At 38.3% G+C, this 23,169-nt stretch overlaps 1 protein-coding gene across 1 annotated transcript in view; it reads right to left on the reverse strand.

The window, feature by feature from the left end:
* Positions 1–23,169, reverse strand: part of PTPRR (protein tyrosine phosphatase receptor type R) — a 355,260-nt gene that overhangs the window by 131,488 nt on the left and 200,603 nt on the right. The window contains 1 exon segment of the mRNA XM_042782488.1: positions 15,007–15,117. Within this exon segment, the coding sequence (XP_042638422.1) occupies positions 15,007–15,117 (111 nt within the window).

Raw genomic sequence — 23,169 nt, forward strand, 5'->3', positions numbered from 1 at the left:
ATGACACTTACATGAAAATTACAACTGCTTTCACTGATGAAAACTGGTCTATGATGTGCTCAACGTCATTTTTTAATTTTCAGTTTCTTCTCTTTCTACACTCAGCTGAGCAAGATCACACAGTCTGCCTTGACTCTTGGAGGCTCTCAAATATGAAAGTATTAATTGTAACTTGCTGAATGATCTCTCACAGCTAGTGATGGAAACGGCCATAGTTAATAGTAACTGCTCAGTGGCGCCCCCATACAGGTGGTGCCCATGGCACATGTCATACCTGCCATATCTCAGATAGGCCTCTGCCTCTGCCTCATTCTAGAAAACAAACCAAAATAAAGGTTGAATGCTAACAAATGTAACATACCTTCTAGGATGATTTTTCAGTTTTCTGGTAATGAGATTTTTCTCAAAAGGATATATTTGTATTTCTAATTATGGCGAGAATGTGGTTTGTTTACTTTGGACACGTTATCAGGAAAGATAATTGCTAGAAAAGCATGTCATGGTTGATAGAGTGAAGAACCGGTGAAAACAAGGGAGGCTCTCGGTGACGTGGATTGATACAGGGGTCAAAACAACAGACTCAATCATTGCAACAACCATGGTGATGGTCCGGGACTGGGCAGGGTTTTGTTCTGTTCTATGCAAGGTCTCTATGAGTCAGAGTTGACCTGATGGTAATGAGCAACAGTTATGGGACATATACAGATTAAATATATATATATTGACATGAATTTGTTCCTCAAAGAAATGGTCAAAAGCAAATTTGACCAAAAAAAAAAAAAAAACCAGACTCACTGCTGTTGAGTCGATTGTGACTCATAGCAACCCCTCCTTGGGTTTCCGAGGCAGTATCTCTACAGAAGTAGATTGCCAAGTCTTCCTTCCGAAATTTGACCAATTTTATAAAAATGCCAGAAGTCAGTTTGATCAGATGGGAATTTTTAATTAAGAAGACTGATATGGAAGGCTTATAGAAAGAACAGCAATGAAATACTGGTATGATATGTACATATATAATCAGAGATCAGCATCAATACAGCATAGAAGAAAATAATCTTGAAAAATATCAATAAAATAATAGTTATACTATAAAGCATAATTTTTTATGTTAATAAATATCTGCATCAGTCACACATTAACATAAGTATCTGGTAATCTTTGAGAAATTATATTTCAGGTATGTATCCAAAAACAAATTGTTGTTGTTGTTATGTGCCATCGAGTCAACCCCGACTCATAGCGACCCCTCCTTGGGTTTCCGAGGCAGTATCACTACGGAAGTAGGATTGCCCAACCTTCCTTCCGAGGAGTGGCTGGTGGGTTTGAACCACCAGTCGTCTGGTTAGTAGGCAAGTGTCTTAGCCACTATGCTACCAGAGCTCTCTTTCTTATCTCTTTCCTTTCTTAATCTTTAATGTTTATAGAAAAAAGCACAAGTATTACTTTGCTCCATTCTCAACAGAGCTCTTTCTGAAATGACTGGTTCATTTCAGAAATAGTAGGTTTCAACATGTGTAAACTTTTAAAAGAATTGGACTAACTTTGCTGGGCCAATCCATGGGCCACACTGCAAAGTGGGCAAAACTTGTCTTTCATGTCCTCAAGCTCCTCTTTTTATAGGCTTCCCCACCCCCCCGCCCCGCTTTTCTTCAGGCTTATTTCTTTACTTCACTTCCTTCAAAGAGTAGGTGTCCTCATATTTCTTCAAGTCTGCTCTCAGAAAATGACTTGATAAGCTAATTCACAAGAAGATGTGGCTTAACAAATTATGTGCAACTGTCTGGAGTTGACAGCACTGGTGATATTTGCATTTACAAAGCCTTAAGCCAATTAAACTTCCCTATTAAATTATTAATCAATATCATTAATATTACATGCAAGCAAATTTTTGCTGAAAATAATTAAAAAATAGTTGCAGCAGTACGTTGTCAGGGAACTGCCAGTAATTCAAGATGGATTCAGAACAGGCTGTGAAACAAGAGCTATCATTGCTAATGTCAGATAGATCTTGGCTGAAAGCATAGGACACCAGAAAGATGTTTACCTGTGTTTTATTGACTATGTAAATGCATTCGACTGTCTAGATCATAACAAATATGGATAACATTGCAAAGAATGGGAATTCCAGAACAGTTAATTATGGTCATGAGGAATCTGTACACAGACCAAGAGGCAGTCATCCTAACAGAGCAAGGGGATACTGCATGGTTTAAAATCAGGAAAGGTATGCATCAGGGTTGCACTCTTTCACCATACTTAATCTGTTTGCTGAGCAAATAATTCGAGAAGCTGGACTATATGAAGTAGGACGCAGCATCAAGATTGGAGGAAAATTCATTAACAACTTGAGATATGGTGATGATACAACCTTGTTTTCTGAAAGGGAAGAGGACTTGAAGCATTTACTGATGAAGATCAAAGACTACAGCTACAGATTTTGGTGTGGATTACACCTCAACATAAAGAAAACAAAAATCCCCACAACTGGACCAATGAGCATCATCATGGTAAATGGAGAAAACAATGAATTGTCAAGGATTTCATTTTACTTGGATCCACAAACAGCCACGGAAGCAGCAGTCAAGAAATGAAATGACTGGGCAAATCTGTTGCAAAAGACGTCTTTAGAGTATTAAAGAGCAAAGATGTCATTTTGAAGATTGAATTGTGTCTGATCTAAGCCATGGCATTTTCAATTACCTCATGTACATGTGGCATAGTGCCTAAGGCATTTGGCTGCTAACCAGAAGGCTGGCAGTGCAAACCCACTAGCCACTCCTTGAAAGGAAGGTTGGGCAATCTATTTCTGTAGTGATACTGCCTTGGAAACCCAAGGAGGATTTGCTATGAGTCGCATACGACTTGACCGCAGTGAGTTTGGTTTGGTTTTTGGTCATGTACAAGTGAGAGCTGGACCCTGAATAAGGAAGACCAAAGAAGAATTGTTGCATTTGAATTGCAGTGCTGGCAAAGAATATTGAATATACCATGGACTGCCAGAAGAATGCACAAATCTGTCTGGGAATAAGTACAGCCAGAGTGCTTCTTTGAAGTGAGGATATTGAGATTTGTCTCTCGTATTTTGGTCATGTTGTCAGGAGGGACCATTCCTTGGAGAAGGATATCATGCTTGGTAAAGTAGTAGTTGTTGTTGCTGTGTGCCATCGAGTCATCTCTCATAGCGACCCCTCCTTGGGTTTCCAAGGCAGTATCTCTATGGAAGTAGATTGTCCAATCTTCCTTCTGAGGAGTGGCTGGTGGTTTGAACCGCCAACCTTCTGGTTAGTAGTCAAGTGCCTTAGGCACTATGCCTAAGCAGAGGGTCAGCAAAGAAGGAGGAAGAACCTTAAAGAGCCTGATTGACACAGTGGCTGCAACACTGGGCTAAAGCATAGCGACAGTTGTGAGGGTGACACAGGGCTAGGCAGTTTTTCATTGTCTTGTACGTGGGGTTGCGATGAGTTGGAACTGATTCGAAGGCACCAAACAGCAACAACATTTAATTTCAGAAATCCATTAAGTAAATGCGTGTAATTTTAGGGGGACAGGACTTTCCCAGCACTTTGCAATCACATTTACTCCAAATAGTCACAAAATTAATTCTATCTCACATTTCTTTCAAAGTTCCTATAAATCCTAGTAATCTTTATATTTTAAATCTACTGAAGCATAGTGCCTAAGACATTTGACTGCTAGAAAGTTGGTGGTTCAAACCCATCAGCTACTCCATAGAAGGAAGACTTGGTAATTTACTTCAATAAAGGTTTACTGCCTGTTCTGGTTACCTAGTGCCGCTCTGACAGAAATATACCACAAATGGGATGGCCTTAACAAACAGGAGTTTATTCTTACAATTTGGAGGCTTTAAGTCCAAGTTCAAAGTGCCAGGCTCTAAGGGCTGGGTGAAAGCCCCTCAACCTTGGGGTCTAACTCCGCCTCCTGCTCCAGCCCACTGGAGCCAGAGGTGTTTCTTTACTCAGACAGCTGCTGGCTGTTGAAGCTGAGAAGCCCCAAGGTTGACAAGTAAAAAGGCACAGTCCAGATGTTACCAAACCACATGGCAGGCCATTAACTTAAAGTCCATTGTAAGTTCCAAGGTCGGCAGAGCACAGCAGGCTGCTGAGCAATGACACAGGTAGGTGCAGGGTCTAAGTGTGCCACAGGCTAAAGACCATTCCCAAGGCTTCTCCTCATATACAGGAAGCAGACCACATCCCAAAGGCAGCTACTCAGCTGATTGTGGTAGCTCCCACCATGGAGTTGTTTGCCAGTCCCATCACAGGGAATAACTACCACCAGCTGCCCAGCCACTCAACCAGGCCCTGTCAAGTTGACACACAAACATAACCACCACACTGCCTCAAAAACCCAAAGGAAGTTGCTATGAATCAGAATTGACTCAATGGCAGTGAGTGTTTTGGTTTGGAAAGTAAGTGTAAAGATATATATTTTTCTTGTTACAGGATGAATAAGCAAATTAGGGAAGAACCCACCTGAAATCGTGTAAGACATAATTATCAATGAGTATTTACTACAGGACAATTTTGGAAAAAATTTGCACTGTATTCTCAAAATGATATTGGGGATAAAAGTCCATTTGATAAAATCAGATTATAAAAGAATCAGGATGAAATAAAAACACAACAATCTAAGAAGAACATATGTCTTGATGAGATTTTTTTAAAGAAAGTATTCAAGGGACTGAAAACTCAGTAGCAGAATGTAAATCTTTGCAAGCAACAAAGAGCAGAACTGACAACGCAGGAAATGTAATCAGTGGTGTATATGCCAAACTCAAGGGACTGCCTGGAATGCAGAGCAAAAGGATAAAGAGACGAAGATGAAAACAAGAGAAAAGATGATGGATGCGGAGGTCAGAGAAGAGTCACCATAAATCATAAACCAGAAGATATGAAAGAAAAGGAAGCCATTCAAGACCATTTTCAGTACTCATTGTATGTCATTATTGTGAAATATACAGTGGATTCAGCTATGAATAAAATAGGCTGGAACTTGTTCTTATGAAACTTGGCTGTACAGAATAAAAAGTTATTTAGGTTAAAAAACTGTGTAAGTTAATTTAAGGATGAATAAATGTGAGAAGAATATAGTGACATTTTTATGGTTTTGAAAAAAAATGTAGACTACAAAGGACGTATGAATTTCACACTTAGACAAATTGATGTCATGTATATAAAGACATAGATCTTAGAAAATACCCTACCCATGTATTCTTTTTTTTTTCTACCTACCCATGTACTCTTGCTGAAAAAAATTATTCAAAAATGTTCTTTAGTCATCAGAAAAGTGACTCAAAATTAAGAACAAAAGAACTAGAAATTGTGATATAAAAGGGAGCTTTGGAGTTATTTAAACACAGTGAAAATTCAATTTAATGATGTCTCAGGTGTAACATCCTAGATTTTACTAATAAGAAGGAAACTTCGGGGAGGGCAGAGAGTTAAAAAAGAAAAAAAATAGGGGTAATGTACGTGGAATGACTTCCTAATTAGAAGTGCAAAGGGAATTGGTGACAGAATACCACCAGAGGAAGTTCTGGCCTCTTTACACATTGAGGAAACAGGTCTGGACAAACAGGCTTGCCCAAAGTCAACAGATAGCCATAGCAAGCCAAACCCTAAATGAAGTTCTGATCTTCCAACCCATGTACCTTCTACCCTTTTAAGGAGACCTGGTGGCACAATGGTTAAGCATTCAGCTGCTAACTGAAAGGTTGGTAGCTGAACCCATCTAGCTCCTCTGCTGGAGAAAGACCTGGTGATCTGCTTCCCTAAAGATTATGGTCAGGAATTGAAAATGATGGCACCTACCAACAACAACATGACCTGGTGCCACTCTTCCCCCTGCAGCCATTCTTAAAGATTGCCTCTGCCAACACATCTGCAGCAGATGTGGTTCTCACTACTGGGTCTCAAAACCACAGAATCTAAGAGTATGTCTCCTGTGGAATGAAATAAGATCTCCCTAAGGAGAAAGCCAGTATATATGAAATATGACTAGAAATAGACATGCTTAATTGAACAACCAGGAAATTGAAGAGAATCCTTATTGTCTTTTATTTCAGTTCACTTCCTCATAATCTGGAAACTTTTATGCTGGTGATATTAATGGACTCTGTACAGCTATATCTTACATTTTGAAAAACAATTTGAGCTCTGAATATTTTCACAACAAGTATTACTCTATAAGGACATTAAAAAAAAAGAAAGCTTAATACTCAGTGGCAAATTTCTTATCTTTATCTTGTTATAATTTCTTTCAAACCAGTATCTTGTTTTTCTTTACCTATAGGCTAGAAACCATGGAAGATGAATGGCCTATGCCAGTCATAAGATACTATGTGTCGTGCCTAAGGGTAACTTACTCCTTCTTTTCAGTATTCATAACCCTCACAGGGTACTTTGTCACCATGCTACTAAACCAAATTGGATGACGGCATACCATGTGAGGCTTAGCTTATTGTGTTAAACTAAACTTGTACCTACTAAAAGATGAGGCAATAGAATTTAAGGTGGACTAGTACTGATTTGCAAGCAAGTTATTTTCTCCAATGAGAAAAGAAACAATTATCTCTGCACCTTTACAAAAATATATTTAGTAGAAGATAATGTACATATTGTATATTCTAAGCTCTTCAAATATAGTATGCATGTCAGAACACTTGCTTGCGTATTTACACTTGGGCTTTGGGAAAGCATATTTCAAAAATGAAAATGAGAAAGCCAAGGAAACATTGACCTCATTGTTCTTGACAAGTCATTTTTAGGACTGTATTAGTGTAAAACAAGCTCCAGTGCAAAGCACTTCCCTACCCTTCAGGAGTTTATGTCCTTAATGAGGAACCTTTGTTGCATATTTTGCAATCAGTCATCTGTTTACGCCATCTCTGGTCAAAGGTCAACTTTCCAATCTACCTCTGTGTAGTATGTGTACAAAGTAATTCTACATCTTTAGTTAGGGAAAAGTAGAAGCAGGAGAATGTATAATGTTTATAACTGACTTTTTAAAAAACAAAAGGAGCTCTGGTGGTGCAGTGGTTAAAACACTTGTCTGCTAACCAAAAGTTTGGTGGTCAGAATCCACCAGCTGCTCCATGGAAGAAAGATGAAGCAATCTCTATCCGTAAAGATTTACAGCCTCAGAAACCTTATGGGGCAGTTCTACTTGGTCTGATAGTGTCTCTATGAGTTGGAACTGACTCAATGACAGTGAGTTTTTTTCTTTAACAACATTGAAGAGAGAGATTGGGGCCTGAAAAAATATTGAAGAACTTGTAGAATTTGCTACTTGGCAATAGGCCATTGCTATGTTGTTGTGTGGGAGCTATGGGAGCATAGTGCCTAAGGCACTGGACTGCTAACCAGAGGGCTGGCGGTTCAAACCCACCAGCCACTCCTCAGAAGGAAGATGGGGCAATCTACTTCCATAGTGATACTGCTTCGGAAATCCAAGGAGGGGTCGCTATGAGTCGGGTCCGACTCAACGGCACATAACGGCACCAACAACATATTGTGTGTCATCGAGTTGATTTCAACTCACAGTGACTCTGTAGGACCAAGCAGGACTGACTTATATAAGATATAATCTTTATGGGAGCAGATTTCCTGGTCTTTTCTCCTATGGAGCCGCTGGTGGTTTTGAACCACTGATCTTTTGGTTAAAGTCAAATGCTTTAACCATGTGCAAAGAGGGGTCCTTCAATTGCCACAGAATTATGTTATAAGGTAGTTCTTCTCAAATGGTGATGATTTTGCCCCTCAGAGGACATCTGGCAAGGTTTGAAGACAATTTTGGTTGTCACAGCAAGGGTAGAGGTGTGCTATTGGCAGCTGGTGGGTAGAGGTCAAACACCCTACAGTACATAGGACAGTTGCCCCAAATAAAGAAACCAAATATCAATAGTGCTGCTATATGATTTTAAAAATCATTTCATAAAATCTCTTCATTTCATATGTAAGTCCAGAGCAATGGGATGATGCATGCAAGGATAGACATAAAGTCTAGACTCCGGGTTTCCGGATTTCCAGGCTAGTTATCACTCTATTGTTTTACCAAATCATCACATCCTTCTTCCCAACCTCTTTCCCAAAGCCTCTGGAAAGTGTGTCAGAGGTTCTGAATTGTGGCACAGTTCTCTATGGTGATGCATTTTGTTTTAAACCTAAAAGCTTGGTCCAAACAATGATAAGTCAATGTTTTTCCTTCATCTTTAAGAGTGGGATGTGATAAAGTCACTTGATCAATTGAAAAAGGAAAAGAGAAAGGAACATTAAGGAGAGGAGTTAAAAAGTCATATTATGACAAGAGAGTAAAATAACAGCAGGAAGAAGAGAATCAGAGAAGAAAAGAAATGAGAGGAACCTCAAACAATCCTATAAACTCTTTAGCAGTTTATAACTTTCATTTAAAATAATAATAGTAATAAGTAATGATGGCAAGTAACATTTAAAACAGTCTATTTCAATTAAAGTATGTTCATCTTTTAAAACGATGCCACCAGTTAACAGTCTCTAATGTGTTTTAGCAGTATTTTACAGTTCTGAGAAAGTTCATTCATTTATTTTCCAGATTTATTATTATTTTTTTCAGTTTTTTAAATTTAATAAGCATGAATCAATCCCTTTAACCTTCTAGAAAGTACACATTATAGAGATGCAAAGGTAGACAGCACACGGCCCTGTCTTCAGGTTTGCAGAGGAGACAGATGTGTAAATAGTACACCCAGTATAAGATATTAAGTGGATACCTGGATGGAATGTCTCTGATTAATACCAGCACTCCCACCTATTGTTGGACACCTTTGAGAGAACAAATAGATGTTCATAAGATAGAGTTATAGGGCTGAAAGGAAGCACAGTTTGACTCCTTCATACATGGTCTCTTAATCAAGAACTCAGACTCTTAATCCAGACAGACTTGAGTTTGAAGCCTAACATGCTGTGCCCCATATACACATTCCCACTATTGTGTGCTCTTAGTCAAGTCATTTGACCAAGATTGCCTGAATCTTTGTTTCCTTTTCAGTACTATTAGGAGACCAAAATGCATTGTAAAGTATCAGGCATCAGTAAGTATGCAATATATGGAAGATATTAATTACTATTATTAAGAAAAGGAGCTCTGGTGACACAGTGCCTAAGGCATTTGACAGCTAACCAGAAGGTTGGAGGTTTAAATGCACCAGCCACTCTGCGGAAGGAAGATGACATAATCTCCTTTGGTAAAGATTTGTTGTTATGTGCCGTCGAGTCAGCCCTGACTCATAGCGACCCCTCTTTGGGTTTCCGAGGCAGTATCACTACGGAAGTAGGATTGCCCAAAGATTTACTTCATTGGAAAAACAGTGGGGATTGCTATGAGTTGGAATTGACTTAATGGCAGTGGGTTTGGTTTTGGTTTATTGCTAAGAAGGTTATTGTTGTTGTTAGGCTCTGACTCATAGCAACCACATGAGCAACAGGGCAATAGAATAGCACTACCCAGTCGTGTACGATTCTCACAAGCTTTGCTATACTTGGGCCCATCATTGCAGCCACTGTGTCAATCCATCTCCTTGAGAATCTTCCCCGTTTTTGCTGACCCTCTACTTTACCAGGCATGATACCCTTCTGACAACATGACCAAAGTAGGTGAAATGAAGTCTGGCTGTTCTTACTTCCAAGGAACATTCTGGCTGCACTTCTTCCAGGACAGGTTTGTTTGTCCTTCTGTCAGTCCATGGTATTTTACGTATTTGTTGCCAACACCCCAATTCAAAGACATCAACTCTTCTTTGGGTCTTCCTTACTCATTGCCCACTTTTCACATGCACATAAACTGATGAAAATATCATGGCTTGGGTCAGGCACACTTAGTCTCCAAAGTGACATCTTTGCTCTTCAGCATTTTAAAGCGGTCTTTTGCAGCAGATTTGCCTAGGGCAATATGACATCTGATTTCTTGATTGTTGCTCCCATAGGTGTTGATTGTGTATTCAAGTGACATGAAATCCCTAACAACTTCAATCTTTTCTCCATTTATCATGATGTTTCTTATTGGTCCAGCTGTAAGGATTTTTTGACCCATGGCTTGGGTCAGGCACAACTTAGTCTTCAAAGTGACAACTTTGTCACTTAAGAAGTTTAGGTAATACAGAATATTATTGAAATTTAGTTTTAGACATTTGCCTACCTTGGAAAATGGTTCTGGAATGAATCATTCCAGCTAGAAATCTAGTCCCATTTTCCTCAATCCCTAGGGTTAAATATAGCAGATTAGAAAATTGCAGCTATTAATGTCCTCACTGACATACATATATTGCATGATGCTCAGACCGTAGTGGGTGGTCTTAAAATAACAAAGAATTTCCTGCATCTACTACCTAGACCATAACTAGAGGAGCTCTGTGTATCACGTACAATGACTCCTCTATGAGTCTAACATGCCAGAGCTTTTTACCAACTTAAACAGCTGTTCTGTTTTCTAAAACTGTTACATTTTGCATTTTCTAAAACTGTAGCAATGTAACTTCTAGACATCTCTTCTGACACGTCAAAAATACCTTTACACTTGTTAATAAATCTCTAAGTTCATTTGAATATTGAGTTTAGGCAATAAATGACATTCTATCTATTGTTTGTTCAAGTTTAAGAACTAATTCTTCTTAGTAACAGATTTTTCTCCACCTAAAACAGACTGAATGGATTGGAAGTTGCCCACACAGTTTTTCTTGGAAAATCATATTTGTCTATTTGCTGCTCCACCCACTCTATATTCACATTTGAGAGGTGCTAAATAAGTCACACATTTGAAAATGTCATGCCTGTCTAATTTTATGCCTGGCAACATTAAAAACAGTTTTGTATTTTAAGGGAAGTAAACAATATGTCACATTTCAAAAATGTAGCCAAGTCTTAAGTTATTGTTGCATAGTACTTGTAGTTCTCCATTATAGCAATGTACCTATATAATTTCATAATAAAAGCACTCCAGCTTTCAATAAAAGCACATGCTTTTCATTTCTGTGGTGTGTAGGAAGACTGGATACAAATAATAGTATTTGATCTTTCATAAATATAATTAATGCCAGAGGGAAAATTCTGAGGTCTACCTTTTTCTTTGCCATACAATCAACAAAATTATGGAAAACATAATCGTGTATATGTGTTTGAGGATTACAAAAGAGATAGCATGACTGTTACTTAGAGATTCAAGTAAAAAACTTAGTTGAAATCGACATAATGATCCAAACCATTTGAACATGTACAAAGACTAGCTTGTTTTAGAGAATCACATTTGACGTGTTCCTGTATGTGACCTGTTGACTCGTCAGAGGTAAGCCAGCATCGGATAAACTCAGTCTCATTTTAATCCTGTCTACTAGGTAGCATTTCTGTTTGTGTTCCTATCATTTCCTTTCTATGTACTGCAGGTTTGCCTGTTACTTTTTTAAAGTGACCCTTTTCATATTAAAATGTAAGATAGTGCTTGAAATCTATCAATTTGCTTCTTTTCTTCATTTATTTGACTACTATTTGAAAACAAATAAAACTATTGCTTCTCTCTCACTATCGTCCCCTCCCTTCCACCATCCTTCTCCTCCCACCAGCATTGCCTCTGAGGTGATCAAGTCAAATAACCTTGGAGTCATCATCACTTTTTTTTTTTTTTTTTTTAATTTTTCTCTCTTCCAGAATCAGTACAAATCGAGTCTTGTCATTGTCACTTCTACCTTCAGATAAATCCTCATTTACGTCTCTCCGAGTCACTGCCACTCACACCCTCTGCTCTCAGCCATGGTCATCTCTCTCACCTATTGTAGTAGCCTCTGCATCTGTCTCCTTGCTCCCACAGATCATTCTATTCTCTGTCTCAGCTTTTCTCCATGCAACAGAGAAGGTGATCATTTAAATGCACATCCTCACAAGGCCCTCCCTATTCAAAACACTTGACTTCCATCCTTGGTTTTGAACCAGATCACCACCAGTTGCCTTCCTATGAACTCTGACTCATGGCAAGCCCATGTGCGTCAGAGTAGAACTGTGCTCCCAAGGGTTTTCAACAGCTAATTTTTTAGAAGTAGATTGCTAGACCTTTCTTCTGAGGCACATTTGGGTGGATTTGAACCTCCGACCTTCTGGTTACCAGCTGAGCACATTAACTGTTTGCAGCATCCAGAGAATAAGGCTAAGTTTACCCTTACCTCCAATATGTCCGGTACACTACTTGTCCCCTCTGCCTAGGATGTCCTTTCCTTACACTTTCATCTCTGCTCATTGCTTTCATTCACATTGCAGCTAAAATGTCCCAAGTGTCTACTCCACTCCTCACTTCCTCACTATGTTATCTTCTTCATGGCAGATACCGTATTTGATTTTTTTAAAATTAACTTAATTTTTCTGTGTCCCCGTCTGTAGCATAGGCTTCAGGAGAATAGGAACCTTATCTGTTTTGTTGTCTGCTTGACCCACAGGGCACAAGCCTTTGACAACATGCCTGCAGTGGAGGCTTTGAAGGAGCTTGTTGATTGTGTGAATGGATGCATCTACCTACCAAACCAATAGAAATCAATCACCTCTCTCTTTCACACACTCCTTACTTTAATTGTTCTAATAACATTAGAGTAGACATATCTAGGTTTTTGACTTTCACATTATTATTTTGCAAATATTGGAAATGGAAGAATTGGCCCCTAGTGGTTGAGGGTGCAGCTATTACAGGTCCTTTTGCCACATGAGACCAGTATGTCATATAGGTATTCATCCTATTAGATATCCAAAGAGTCCTAGTGGGGCATTAATGGTTAAGTGTATAGTTACTAATGAAAAAGTTGCTGATTGAACCCATCCAGAGACTTCTTGGAGGAAAACGGCTTGGCTATCCATGAAAACTGCATGGAGTACAGTTCTACTATGACACACATGGGGATGTTAGAATCTACTCTAGCAGCCACTGGTTTGGTGTTTGGTTTTGGGTGGATACACAGGTGCTCCCTGAATTAGAAACGTAGAGTCTCAAACATAGCTTGTATGATAGAATTCTGCCTTGCCTCTTTTAACCCTCTGCTCTCTTGGAAGAAGTATAGCTGGACTGCTTCTTAGAAGTGAGGATGGTAATAGTTCATCTCACCAACTTTGGACATGCTATCAGGAGGGACCAGTCCCAGGACAAGGACATGATGCTCAGTAAAGTAGACAGTCAGCAAAAAAGAGGAAGACTCTTAACGAGATGGATTGACACAGTGGCTGCAGCAATGGGCTCAAATATAGCAATGAATGTGAGAATGGCGCAGGAGCTGACAGTGTTCCGTTCTGTTTACATAGGGTTGCTATGAGTCAGAACAGACTTGATGGCACCTAACAACCACAACAGTACCCAGAGGGTACATATGTGTTTGCTTTCCACTTTCCTCTTTTTGTCCTGACTTTGGTCTTCTGAATTTCAATCCATTTACCTCCTTTAAAAGTTTCATTACTACTACTCTCTACTTCCTCCCATCCTTTCCCTCTTCACCTCTGAGACAGAAAAACACAGGGAGTGTGACTGATAAGAAAAAGAATAGTAGCAGAAATTTCCTGTGGAAAGGAAAAGAAGAAACACATTTTTTTGAAGTGAAATTTAGCATAACAAGGAACCACACTCTCAAAAACACTAAAAAATTCCCACAAGTCTCTGCTACAATCTCCACAAAACTTTCAGGCCCCTCATTAGCTTTCTCTCATTCAGTTTTTTTTCAGTTTCACCATTTATGATACAAAAATTCATCTCCTTACTCAATTTAATTCATTTGTTTATCGTGTCATAATTTTTTTTTTTTTAAATCTTTTTCCTTAATACTTGGACCTCAGAGATGTTTCTGAATTCATAGCTATTATCATTATGATGGAAACTTTAGGATGTTTTTGCTACTTCCTATATTTTGGTCTCTGGAAAACATGACTGTGTTCACCTTGTTCATCATTGTTTTGTATCCTCCCAGTTCAGACCCACTCAGGCTCCTGCCTTTCTAGACTGCAGTCCTAATATTTCTAACATAAACCCTTTCCCAGCAGGGGGAGCACAAATGAACAAAATCTAAGACGCTGAGGGATACTGTTGACTCCACAAAGAAGAAATAGCATTATGTTTTTTTTTTTTTTTTTGGGGGGGGGTCCTTAAAAACTAAGGATGGAACATTTCCTAAAAAAATGTACCAAATTCAAAAGAACATAGTTTACAGGAAAAAAAAGATATTAAAACCCGTTTGCAAACTTCAAATCTTGTTACATCACAACATTGGCAAAAGATTAGAAAAATTATCCTTCTACTTAAAAGTAACCGTTAACTCCTTCAATACCAAACACACTGTCTAGGTTAGTGAGTTTAGACTTATTTTTCATTCTGTTTTTTAATTAGAAATATGTAGTTAAAGACCACAAATTTGTAACTTACAGAGCTATTGCAATATATATATTTTATATTATTCAGTCACTTAAATTAGTTGATAATGGATTAATTAGCCTTTGAGCCTATGATTACCTCCTTTTTATGCCTGGCACTTTGAAGAATAATTTCAATGCCCTTCAGAAATAAGGCATTCAACCACTTAAGAAGTAAGCATATTCTTACCACCTATTTCCTCTTTTTTCCCTCTTGAGTTTTATAAAAATGATATAGAAGAAGAAACAAAGTAAGACCAGAGAGTGCTCATGAGACTTAAATGACTTTTAAGGCTTCAGTGACCTCTGTAAATTACTTTCTAACGCTTCACACTTAGGGTTAATCAAGTTATTAGAAGCCTCAGTGCATTTGCAGGCTTCTGAAGCAGTTCCACATCCATAATTCCATAGGCTTTCCTTTAGCACTCATTCTGCTGAATGATAGGAAATATTCCCAACATAACAAAAATAACAGAGTACATTGTCTTGCTTCTGTCACCAGTCTTTTCAGCATTCATTTGAATGGTAATGCATCCAATAATTTTAAGCAATGGGCTCAGCAAAGAATAAAATACATAAATAAACTTACCATCAAACACGTTACAATAATAACAAAGATGCTGAGAAAAATGACAACAGCATAAAATCCTTCTTTGCTCCAGATTTTGTCCGCTTCATGCTGCCCTTGTAAAACATTTTTCTTTAAAAGCAAAACAGAAAGTCCGACGTTAAATGAGAGCTTGAGTGGAGTAGTGTTCTTATCAGACACTAAACATATTTTTAGCTTTGTTCCATTCAGTGTAGTGGAACACACCTACATTCTCCGCTGCCTGAACTGCTTCTCAAACTGATCTAAGACAAGGGACTTCAACCCTCGTACATCAAGTGATTGTTTCATCTTCTATACAGGAGCAAGCATGCCCAACGTGTCATACTTGAGTCCCAGGCTTCAGGATGTCCCTCTCAGTCTCACTTGCAAACTACCTGGCTTATAGGTAAGAGAGTTAGGTTCTTTTCTGTGTTGAGGAAATTGTTTCCGAAGCTTTCCTCACTGTTTTACGTCCCCTCCCACAACACTGACATCCTGGTTTCTGTACTGTAATACTGCTCTTTACTTTTAAACAAAATGAAACAGGTGCAGACAAGATCTCATGATGCATCAATAAACAGCAATCTGACGGGACGTTTCCTTCTTTTGTTCACCCTCTTCTCACATCATTTCTTTTTTTTTTTTTTTTCCCCTTACAGTCTATTTTGTTAAAACCTGATTAGAATACCATTTCAGTCTTATAAATTGTCAGGATTTTGTGTTTTATTTAGAGAACAGAGAAAAACAAAAAAGTCTGGAGTTAGTTGGTAATAAAAGATAAAATAAATTACCTTTATTTTCATTTATCTAATTGTTTTTGCTTACTACTTCAGAGGCGGAAAGGTGGAAAAGAAGCATGAATAAAATATGAACAAGTCTCTTGGTTTTATTTCACACATTCTTTTAAAAAACACTGCATTCACTTAAATCAAGTTTTAGAATGAAATTAAGTTTTATAATTCAATACAATTTGTAGACTTACAGTTAAGGAAACTTTGTCTTGACACCAAATGGTTTACAATTAGGAAAAATACACAAAAGCTAAATCAAATCAAAAGGTTTCACTCATCAAAAAATGATTCCTCAAAAAATGTCAGCAGTAAAAACTGCTTTACTTATTCCCTAGTGAGGGGACGTATCTGTCCTGAAATATTTTCTCCATTTATGAGAAAGCCTTGAGCAGAATCTGTCTTGTATGTGTCTAAACTTTGAAGTCATTGGTACTTATTTTTCAAAAGTTAAATAAATTCAACATTTGTAAGACAGACAAAAACAAAATATTTTCCTTGCAAGATGTTTTAGAAAAACGTTTATTTTGGTACCCAAAAGGGTCCTGATTGGGAGATGAGCAAGACAGAGCAGATGAGGTCTTTGAGTTCAGTTGTGATTACAAAAACTATTTGGAGAACAATTTAAATTGCTTGAACTAGTTCAGTTTCCATTTTTTTGCACTTGTTAAAATATTGTTGTGCTCATTATAATATCTTGCCTACCTTTAAGACAAATTCACAAACACAAAAAATGACTTAAAACTCAACCACTGTTGAGTCCATTCGATGCATAGCAACCCCTCCTTGGGTTTCTGAGGTGGTATCTTTACAGAAGTAGATTGTCCAATCTTCCTTCCGAGGAGTGGCTGGTAGGTTTGAACTGCCGGCCTTCTGGTTAGCAGTCACATGCCTTAGGCACTACACCACTAGAGCTCCTGAGCTCCCAATTGTTGTTGTTGTTGTTGTTGTTAGGTGCCGTCAAGTTGGACCCGACTCATAGCGACCCCTCCTTGGGTTTCCAAGTCAGTATCACTACGGAAGTAGATTGCCCAACCTCCCAATTAGGTATACGTTATTTTGGAGAAGCCCTGGTGGTGCAGTGATTGAAGTAGCACTCAGCTGCTACTGGAGGATGGCCCATCTGAAAATACTTGCTTGATGAAATTTGCAAGCTCCTACTTTGATTAGCAGGAGGCTGCTATCCAAAAGGTTGGTTGTTCGAACCCACCCACCTGAGTGGCAGAAGGACATGACAATCTGCTTTCTGAAAGACTGCAGCCAATAAATCCATGGGGCAATTCTACTCCGTTCGGCAGGGTCACTCTGAGTCAGCATTGACTCCGCTGCACTCAACAACAATCATACTCTGATTAGGAACAAAGTATCTTGCTAGAAATTACATCTTGAATTCAAGTGCTAACTTTTCTTTTACTCTCTGACATCAGTCAGATCATTTATTATTCCTTTGTCTCTATAAACGTAGCTAGAAATGAATAGAGAATAAAGCTCTTATAGAAATCAGGAATAAAATTAGAAATTGATTTTTTGCAGGCACTAAATAGCATCCATTGCTTGCTATAAAAGCAAACTAGTTAAGCCTTCAAGTAGGCAGCATAAACTTGTCAAATACGAGCATCTGAGCTTTAGCTCACGCAAAATTTGGATAAAAAAGAGTGGTTAGGTGGGTGGCAAGAGATTTTGTGTTCCTACCTTGGTTTGTTTCATCCCCTCCCCCTTTATTTTTTGTTTTCCTGTAAGGAGCTCTGATGGCGCAGTGGATAAAGCTGCTAACTGAAAAGTCCGTGATTTGGCTGCTTGAGAGAAAGGTGGGGCAGTCTGCTTCCTTAAAGATTATACCTCAGAAACCCTTCAGGGCAGTTCTACTGTGTCCTATAGTGTTGTTAGGAGTGGAATTGACTCAATGGCAATGGGTTTGGTTTTGGGTTGGGCCTGCTATTACTCCATACCTCCTGGGATATTAACATGGTTCCTTTTTGTTTAAGACAAACAAGTTTTGTTTTCTTTTTTTAACTGAAGCAATGACGATTGCAGAATTAACCATCCCCCACACCCCTAGTTAGAAAAACAAATGTTTTGAACTCTTAGAACTTAGTCACTGAACTTTCTTGGTAAATAGATTTCCTTCTGACTCATGCTACTCCTGCTGAGCCCATTGCTATAGTGGTACAGAGATCTAAAACACTTGATAAGGGCAGGGTAATAAAAGGAAAATTTTATGGTTAAGATCCCACAAATAAAAAGATTATAACTCACAGCAATCTCCAATCTAACCTTTGCATAGAGTTAACCCAATGGTTTTATAGATTTTGTCTGAGGCTGAGGGTTCAAAATTCAAATGCCCTGTGGCTGGGAAAACCCAATACCACTCTATCCTATTTACATCTTATTTCATGGCCTCAGCACTTTACCCTTTGAAGTTAGTTGCAATGAATGGAGCTGATGGGTTTTGCTTTATTTTATTGCTTAAAATTTGGGCAGTTTCCTGTATTGATAACAATGGCTTTCATGTATCCTGCTAAGGTTGATGCATTATAGTTTTCTTTTCTTTTTTTTTTTTTTTTAATTCTTATCCTAGATGCTGGGATTTAGGGGAGATGATTCAGAGACCAAAGCACTTAGAATAAAATGAAGTGAAAATGTTATAAATTATCTGATGAATTTGATTGATTTATGCAGATAAATGGGATGTATCCTACAGCAATATGGATTTGCAGGGTAAATGCCAAACTTCCACTGTGTTATGCATAAGGTGAACAATTTGGTTTGGATGATCTGGCACATTTTGATATTGGTTGTATTCCTTCTCAACAGTATCATTCTTTAAACCAGACTTCTGGCTAAAGTTTCTAGTTTGAAAGCACAATTACTGAATTCCTGGAAGAAGGTTTAGATTATTTGTCATGGTTATTTCTTTTTGTAAACATCCCATGAACATATCAATCAGCACGTTGGCTTATTATTTTAAAGAAGGTAACTTCCTCCTTTGAAATATAAGACCTGTGAAATGGGAGTCATTTGCAATTGAACACAAAAACTAAAGCAAACCAACCAAAGGAAAAACCTCTATCTCATTAAAGAAGAGTGAAGAAAATCAAAGACTAATGGAAACAATTAGTCCAAGGGTCTAATGGACCATGGGAACTTCAGCTTTCTTGACCCTGAGACCAGAAGAACTAGATGGTGCCTGGCTACCAATGCCAACCACTTGGAAAGGAATCAAAATTGAAGACGTGATCAAAATTAGAGAATGGGAGGGAAAATATGGAACAAAAAACACAAAAATGACCAGAACTACTGGTTGGATAGAGACTGGTGATATCCCCAAGACGCCTAATGCACTTGACTGCTAACCAGAAGGTTGATGGTTCAAATCCACCAGCCACTCCTCAGAGGAAGGTTGGGTAATCTACTTCTGTAGTGATACCGCCTCCGAAACTCAAGGAGGGGTCGTTATCAGTCAGGTCTGACTCCACAGCACATAACAACAACAACATGGCCCCAGATTATTGTTTGGGCCTGGAATTGGACTCATATCTGTGAATTAGCTCTTAGCCAAACAGTACCAAAACCAAATCAAACTCACTGCTGTGGAGTCGGACCAGACTCATAGCAACCCCTCCTTGGGTTTCTGAGGCAGTATCACTATGAAAGTGGATTGCCCACCCTTTCTTTCAAGGAGTGGCTGGTGTGTTTGAATCACCAGCCTTCTGGTTAGCAGTGAAATGCCTTAGGCACTACACTACCAGAGCTCCTTAGCCAAACAGTTGTTGTTGTTGTTGTTGTTATGTGCCCATCGAGTTGGATCCGACTCATAGTGACCCCTTCTTGGGTTTCCAAGGCGATATCACTACGGAAGTAGATTGCCCAACCCCTCTTCTGAGGATTGGCTGGTGGGTTTGAACTGCCAGCCTTCTGGTTAGCAGTCAAGTGCCTTAGGCACTAGGCTACCAGAGCTCCTAGTCAAACAGCAGAGAGGTCTATAAGCTGAAAACCTACCCCAATAGAATGCACCCCTTGGAACAGTCAACTGTGAAAGGTCAGAAGGGCAGCATTTGCATAGGGGGAAAGCTAGATAGACAGGAATGCATAGGTAAGAAGGATACAGGGAAGGGGTTCTCACAGGGAGGAAAGCTGTTTATTGCTGGGATTGTAGTTGGTGCTTTGAACAAAATGTGTATGCATTGTTCAGTGTAAAACAAATATGCTTTGTAAATTTGGACCCAAATCCTAATTAAAAATTCAAAAGAAAGACAAATCTCTAGTTCATTTTTTCAGTATCAATGCAGAATTTACTGTTTACATAGAAATTTAATTAATTATGTAGGAATACTTTTAAACAGAAATCATAATGTTGTTGTTGTTATGTGCTGTCGAATAAGACCCGACTCATAGCGACCCCTCCTTAGGTTTCCCAAGGCAGTATCACTACGGAAGTAGATTGCCCCATCTTCCTTCTGAGGAGTGGATTGTGGGTTTGAACCGCCAGCCTTCTGGTTAGCAGTCAAGTGCCGTAGTCATTACGCTACATAGTGAATTTAATTTTATTTCCCTGAAGGTTTGATTTGTTGTTCAAGAGAAGTTCTAGTTTTATCTTTATGAACATCTTATAAAAAATAATAAAATAATATTTAAATACCTACCCAGTTCTAAGTGCCACAGAAAATATGTATAAGAAATAATATCTTTACTGTCAAGAAATTGATGTTAGAAATGAAAGCAGATGAATAAATCCAACACTTTGTTTGGTATTCCTTTTTTTTTCTTTTTAAGAGCCATTTCTCACATTACAAAAATCAAAATAAAGAGACTAGACAAAAAAAATCCTTGTATGAAAATAAATAATGTGTGTTTACAAATAGATGATTTTGAGACATCATTCATGATGTTTTGTAATCCATGGAAGGAATAAAATGCCAAAATATCAATATTCCTTTTTTTGTTTTTTTTGGTCATGAACGTATCATTAACATGTGAAAGAATTGATTGAAGTTTAAGCTGTTATAAAACTTCAAAAAGATAAGAATGAGGGAAAACTCACAGAATAGCATTAGCTTTTAAAATGAACAGATAAGCGAATTTTCTTTAGACGGTATCTGTATCAACTGCTAAACTTTAGAAGCATCTCCCCACTGAGGCACTTGTACCCTGTAAACAGCTTTCACCTCAACTCTTTCTTGTTTCTGTGTTCAGAGGTTCAGGTTAGAGGGTAACGTCTAGATTATTCCAGGAGTATCTGGACAAAAGACACAAACATTCATCCGCCCTTGATGAAGCACCCCTTATATCAAATTCAAATACTTTCCAGTCTCCTGTGATGTACTATTTCCTACATTCCCAAGAGGAAATATCAAACAATTTCATTATTCAAGTGCAGTACAAATATTGCAGCCTTGTGGACTTATAGCTCTGTGATAAGGGCGCAAGCTGAGTATCTCACCTTCATGGGGCTAGGGTGTGTTGGCTGCTGTGTGCTGGCAAGTCGCCTTTGACTCATAGTGATCTTACATGACAGAGTAGAACTGACCTACAGGGTTTCCTAGACTATAATCTTTATAGAAGCAGATATCCAGGCCTTTTTCCCATGGAGCTGCTGGATGGTTTTGAACCATCATCCTTTCAGTTAGCAGCTTAATGCTTAACTGTTCAGCCATCAAACCAAAAAAAAAAAAAAAAAAATCCATTGCTACCAAGTTGATTCCAACCTACAGTGACCCTATAGGATAGAGTAGAACTGCACCATAGGGTTTCCAAGGCTGTATATCTTTATAGAAGCAGACTACCCATCTTTCTCCCGTGGAGTGGCTGGTGCGTTTGAACCATTGAACTTTTGGTTAGAAACTAAATACTCTAACCACTGTCCCAGCAAAACTCTTGCTTAGCCATCTGAGTTCAGTTTACCCATCCCAACCCATAGCTATCTAGTTGATTCCAACTCATAGCGACTCTCATAGGGTTTTCCAAGGATGTACATTTTACAGAAGAAAATAACCTCATCTTTCTCCTGTGGATTGGCTGGGGGGTTTGAACTGTTGACCTTTTGGCTAGCAGTTGAATGTTTTAACCACTACACCATAAGAGCTCCTTACTTTAGCCATCAGAGGTCCTCAAATATTGGATTTTGACTGGTCCTTTTATATGGCTACAATCTCGTGGTTTGGTAATATGGGATATTATGATATATATATATATATATATATATATATAAAATTGAAGGAGCTCTGGTAGCGCAGTGCCTAAGGCACTTGACTGCTAACCAGAAGGCTGATGGTTCAAACCCACCAGCCACTCCTTGGAAGGAAGGTTGGGCAATTGACTTCCGTAGTGATACTGCCTCGGAAACCCAAGGAGGGGTCGCTATGAGTCAGGTCCGACTCGACGGCGCATAACAACAACAACAACATATATAATTGATATATTAATATCAATTAAGTTTGGAACTGCTGAGACATAAACTAAGAGAGTGATGTTTAATGATAAAAAGCCCAGAGCATGGGGTGCCACATATCATATTAAGAAATCCAGTCTTCATTCTGTAGTATTTAGAAAACTAAAGAAAAATCATGAAATAGAGGACATGCATGACCAGATTTGTTTTTAGAAAGATCAATGTAGTGACAAGAGAAGCACATTAGACATGAGGGGAGAGGAGTGGGGAATAAAACTACATGAAGGAAGATGTGTTATTACAGTCATGGTTAGATTATAAAATATATTTTTACTCTGTCAATCCATCCCACATTCAAATGATATTTATTTGATGCTAACTCTACGTGAGGACTTCCACATATTTAAAAAAAAATGTATTTCAAGTCTTTAAGAGAAGGACTGAATCCATTTTAGATATGAAGAAACTGAGGTTTACAGTGGTTGACATGGTGCAAAGATAGACTCAACCTCACAGAGATGAGGTCACACACTTCTCATGTGCTGATGTTAGGGTTCAAATTCAGCTCTTGTAGCAAAGCTTTTTATACCTCACCTATCATGTCTGCTAAAATAAGAGCTAGTATGATTTACTGGAAAGGGGAATAGACTAGGAATCAAGACCTAGATTTTTATTGTTGCTTTATTCCTCACTTGATTTCTTATCTCGATAAGTCATTTAATTTCTGTATCTGTAAAATATTTTCTCAAGTTTCAATTCTATGATTCCTTGAATTAGATTATTTATGTTTAGGGGATTATCCCAGTAAGTTTGTTAGAAAAGGATGAAGTAGAAGTAGAAAGGGGACTGCCTTTTATTCAGGAGTGAGATGGTAGAGGTGGCAGAAAAAACACAAAAATGTACCAAATTTGGAAAACATTATGATGAAAACATCTGTAAGTTCTTAAGGTTGGGTTCCTCAGCAAAAAAAAAAAAAAAAAAATCACA

This window comes from Orycteropus afer, unplaced genomic scaffold (genome assembly GCF_000298275.1).
Source record: "Orycteropus afer afer isolate SDZICR_OR568_19922 unplaced genomic scaffold, OryAfe1.0 scaffold00339, whole genome shotgun sequence".
NCBI classification, from domain to species: Eukaryota; Metazoa; Chordata; class Mammalia; order Tubulidentata; family Orycteropodidae; genus Orycteropus; species Orycteropus afer.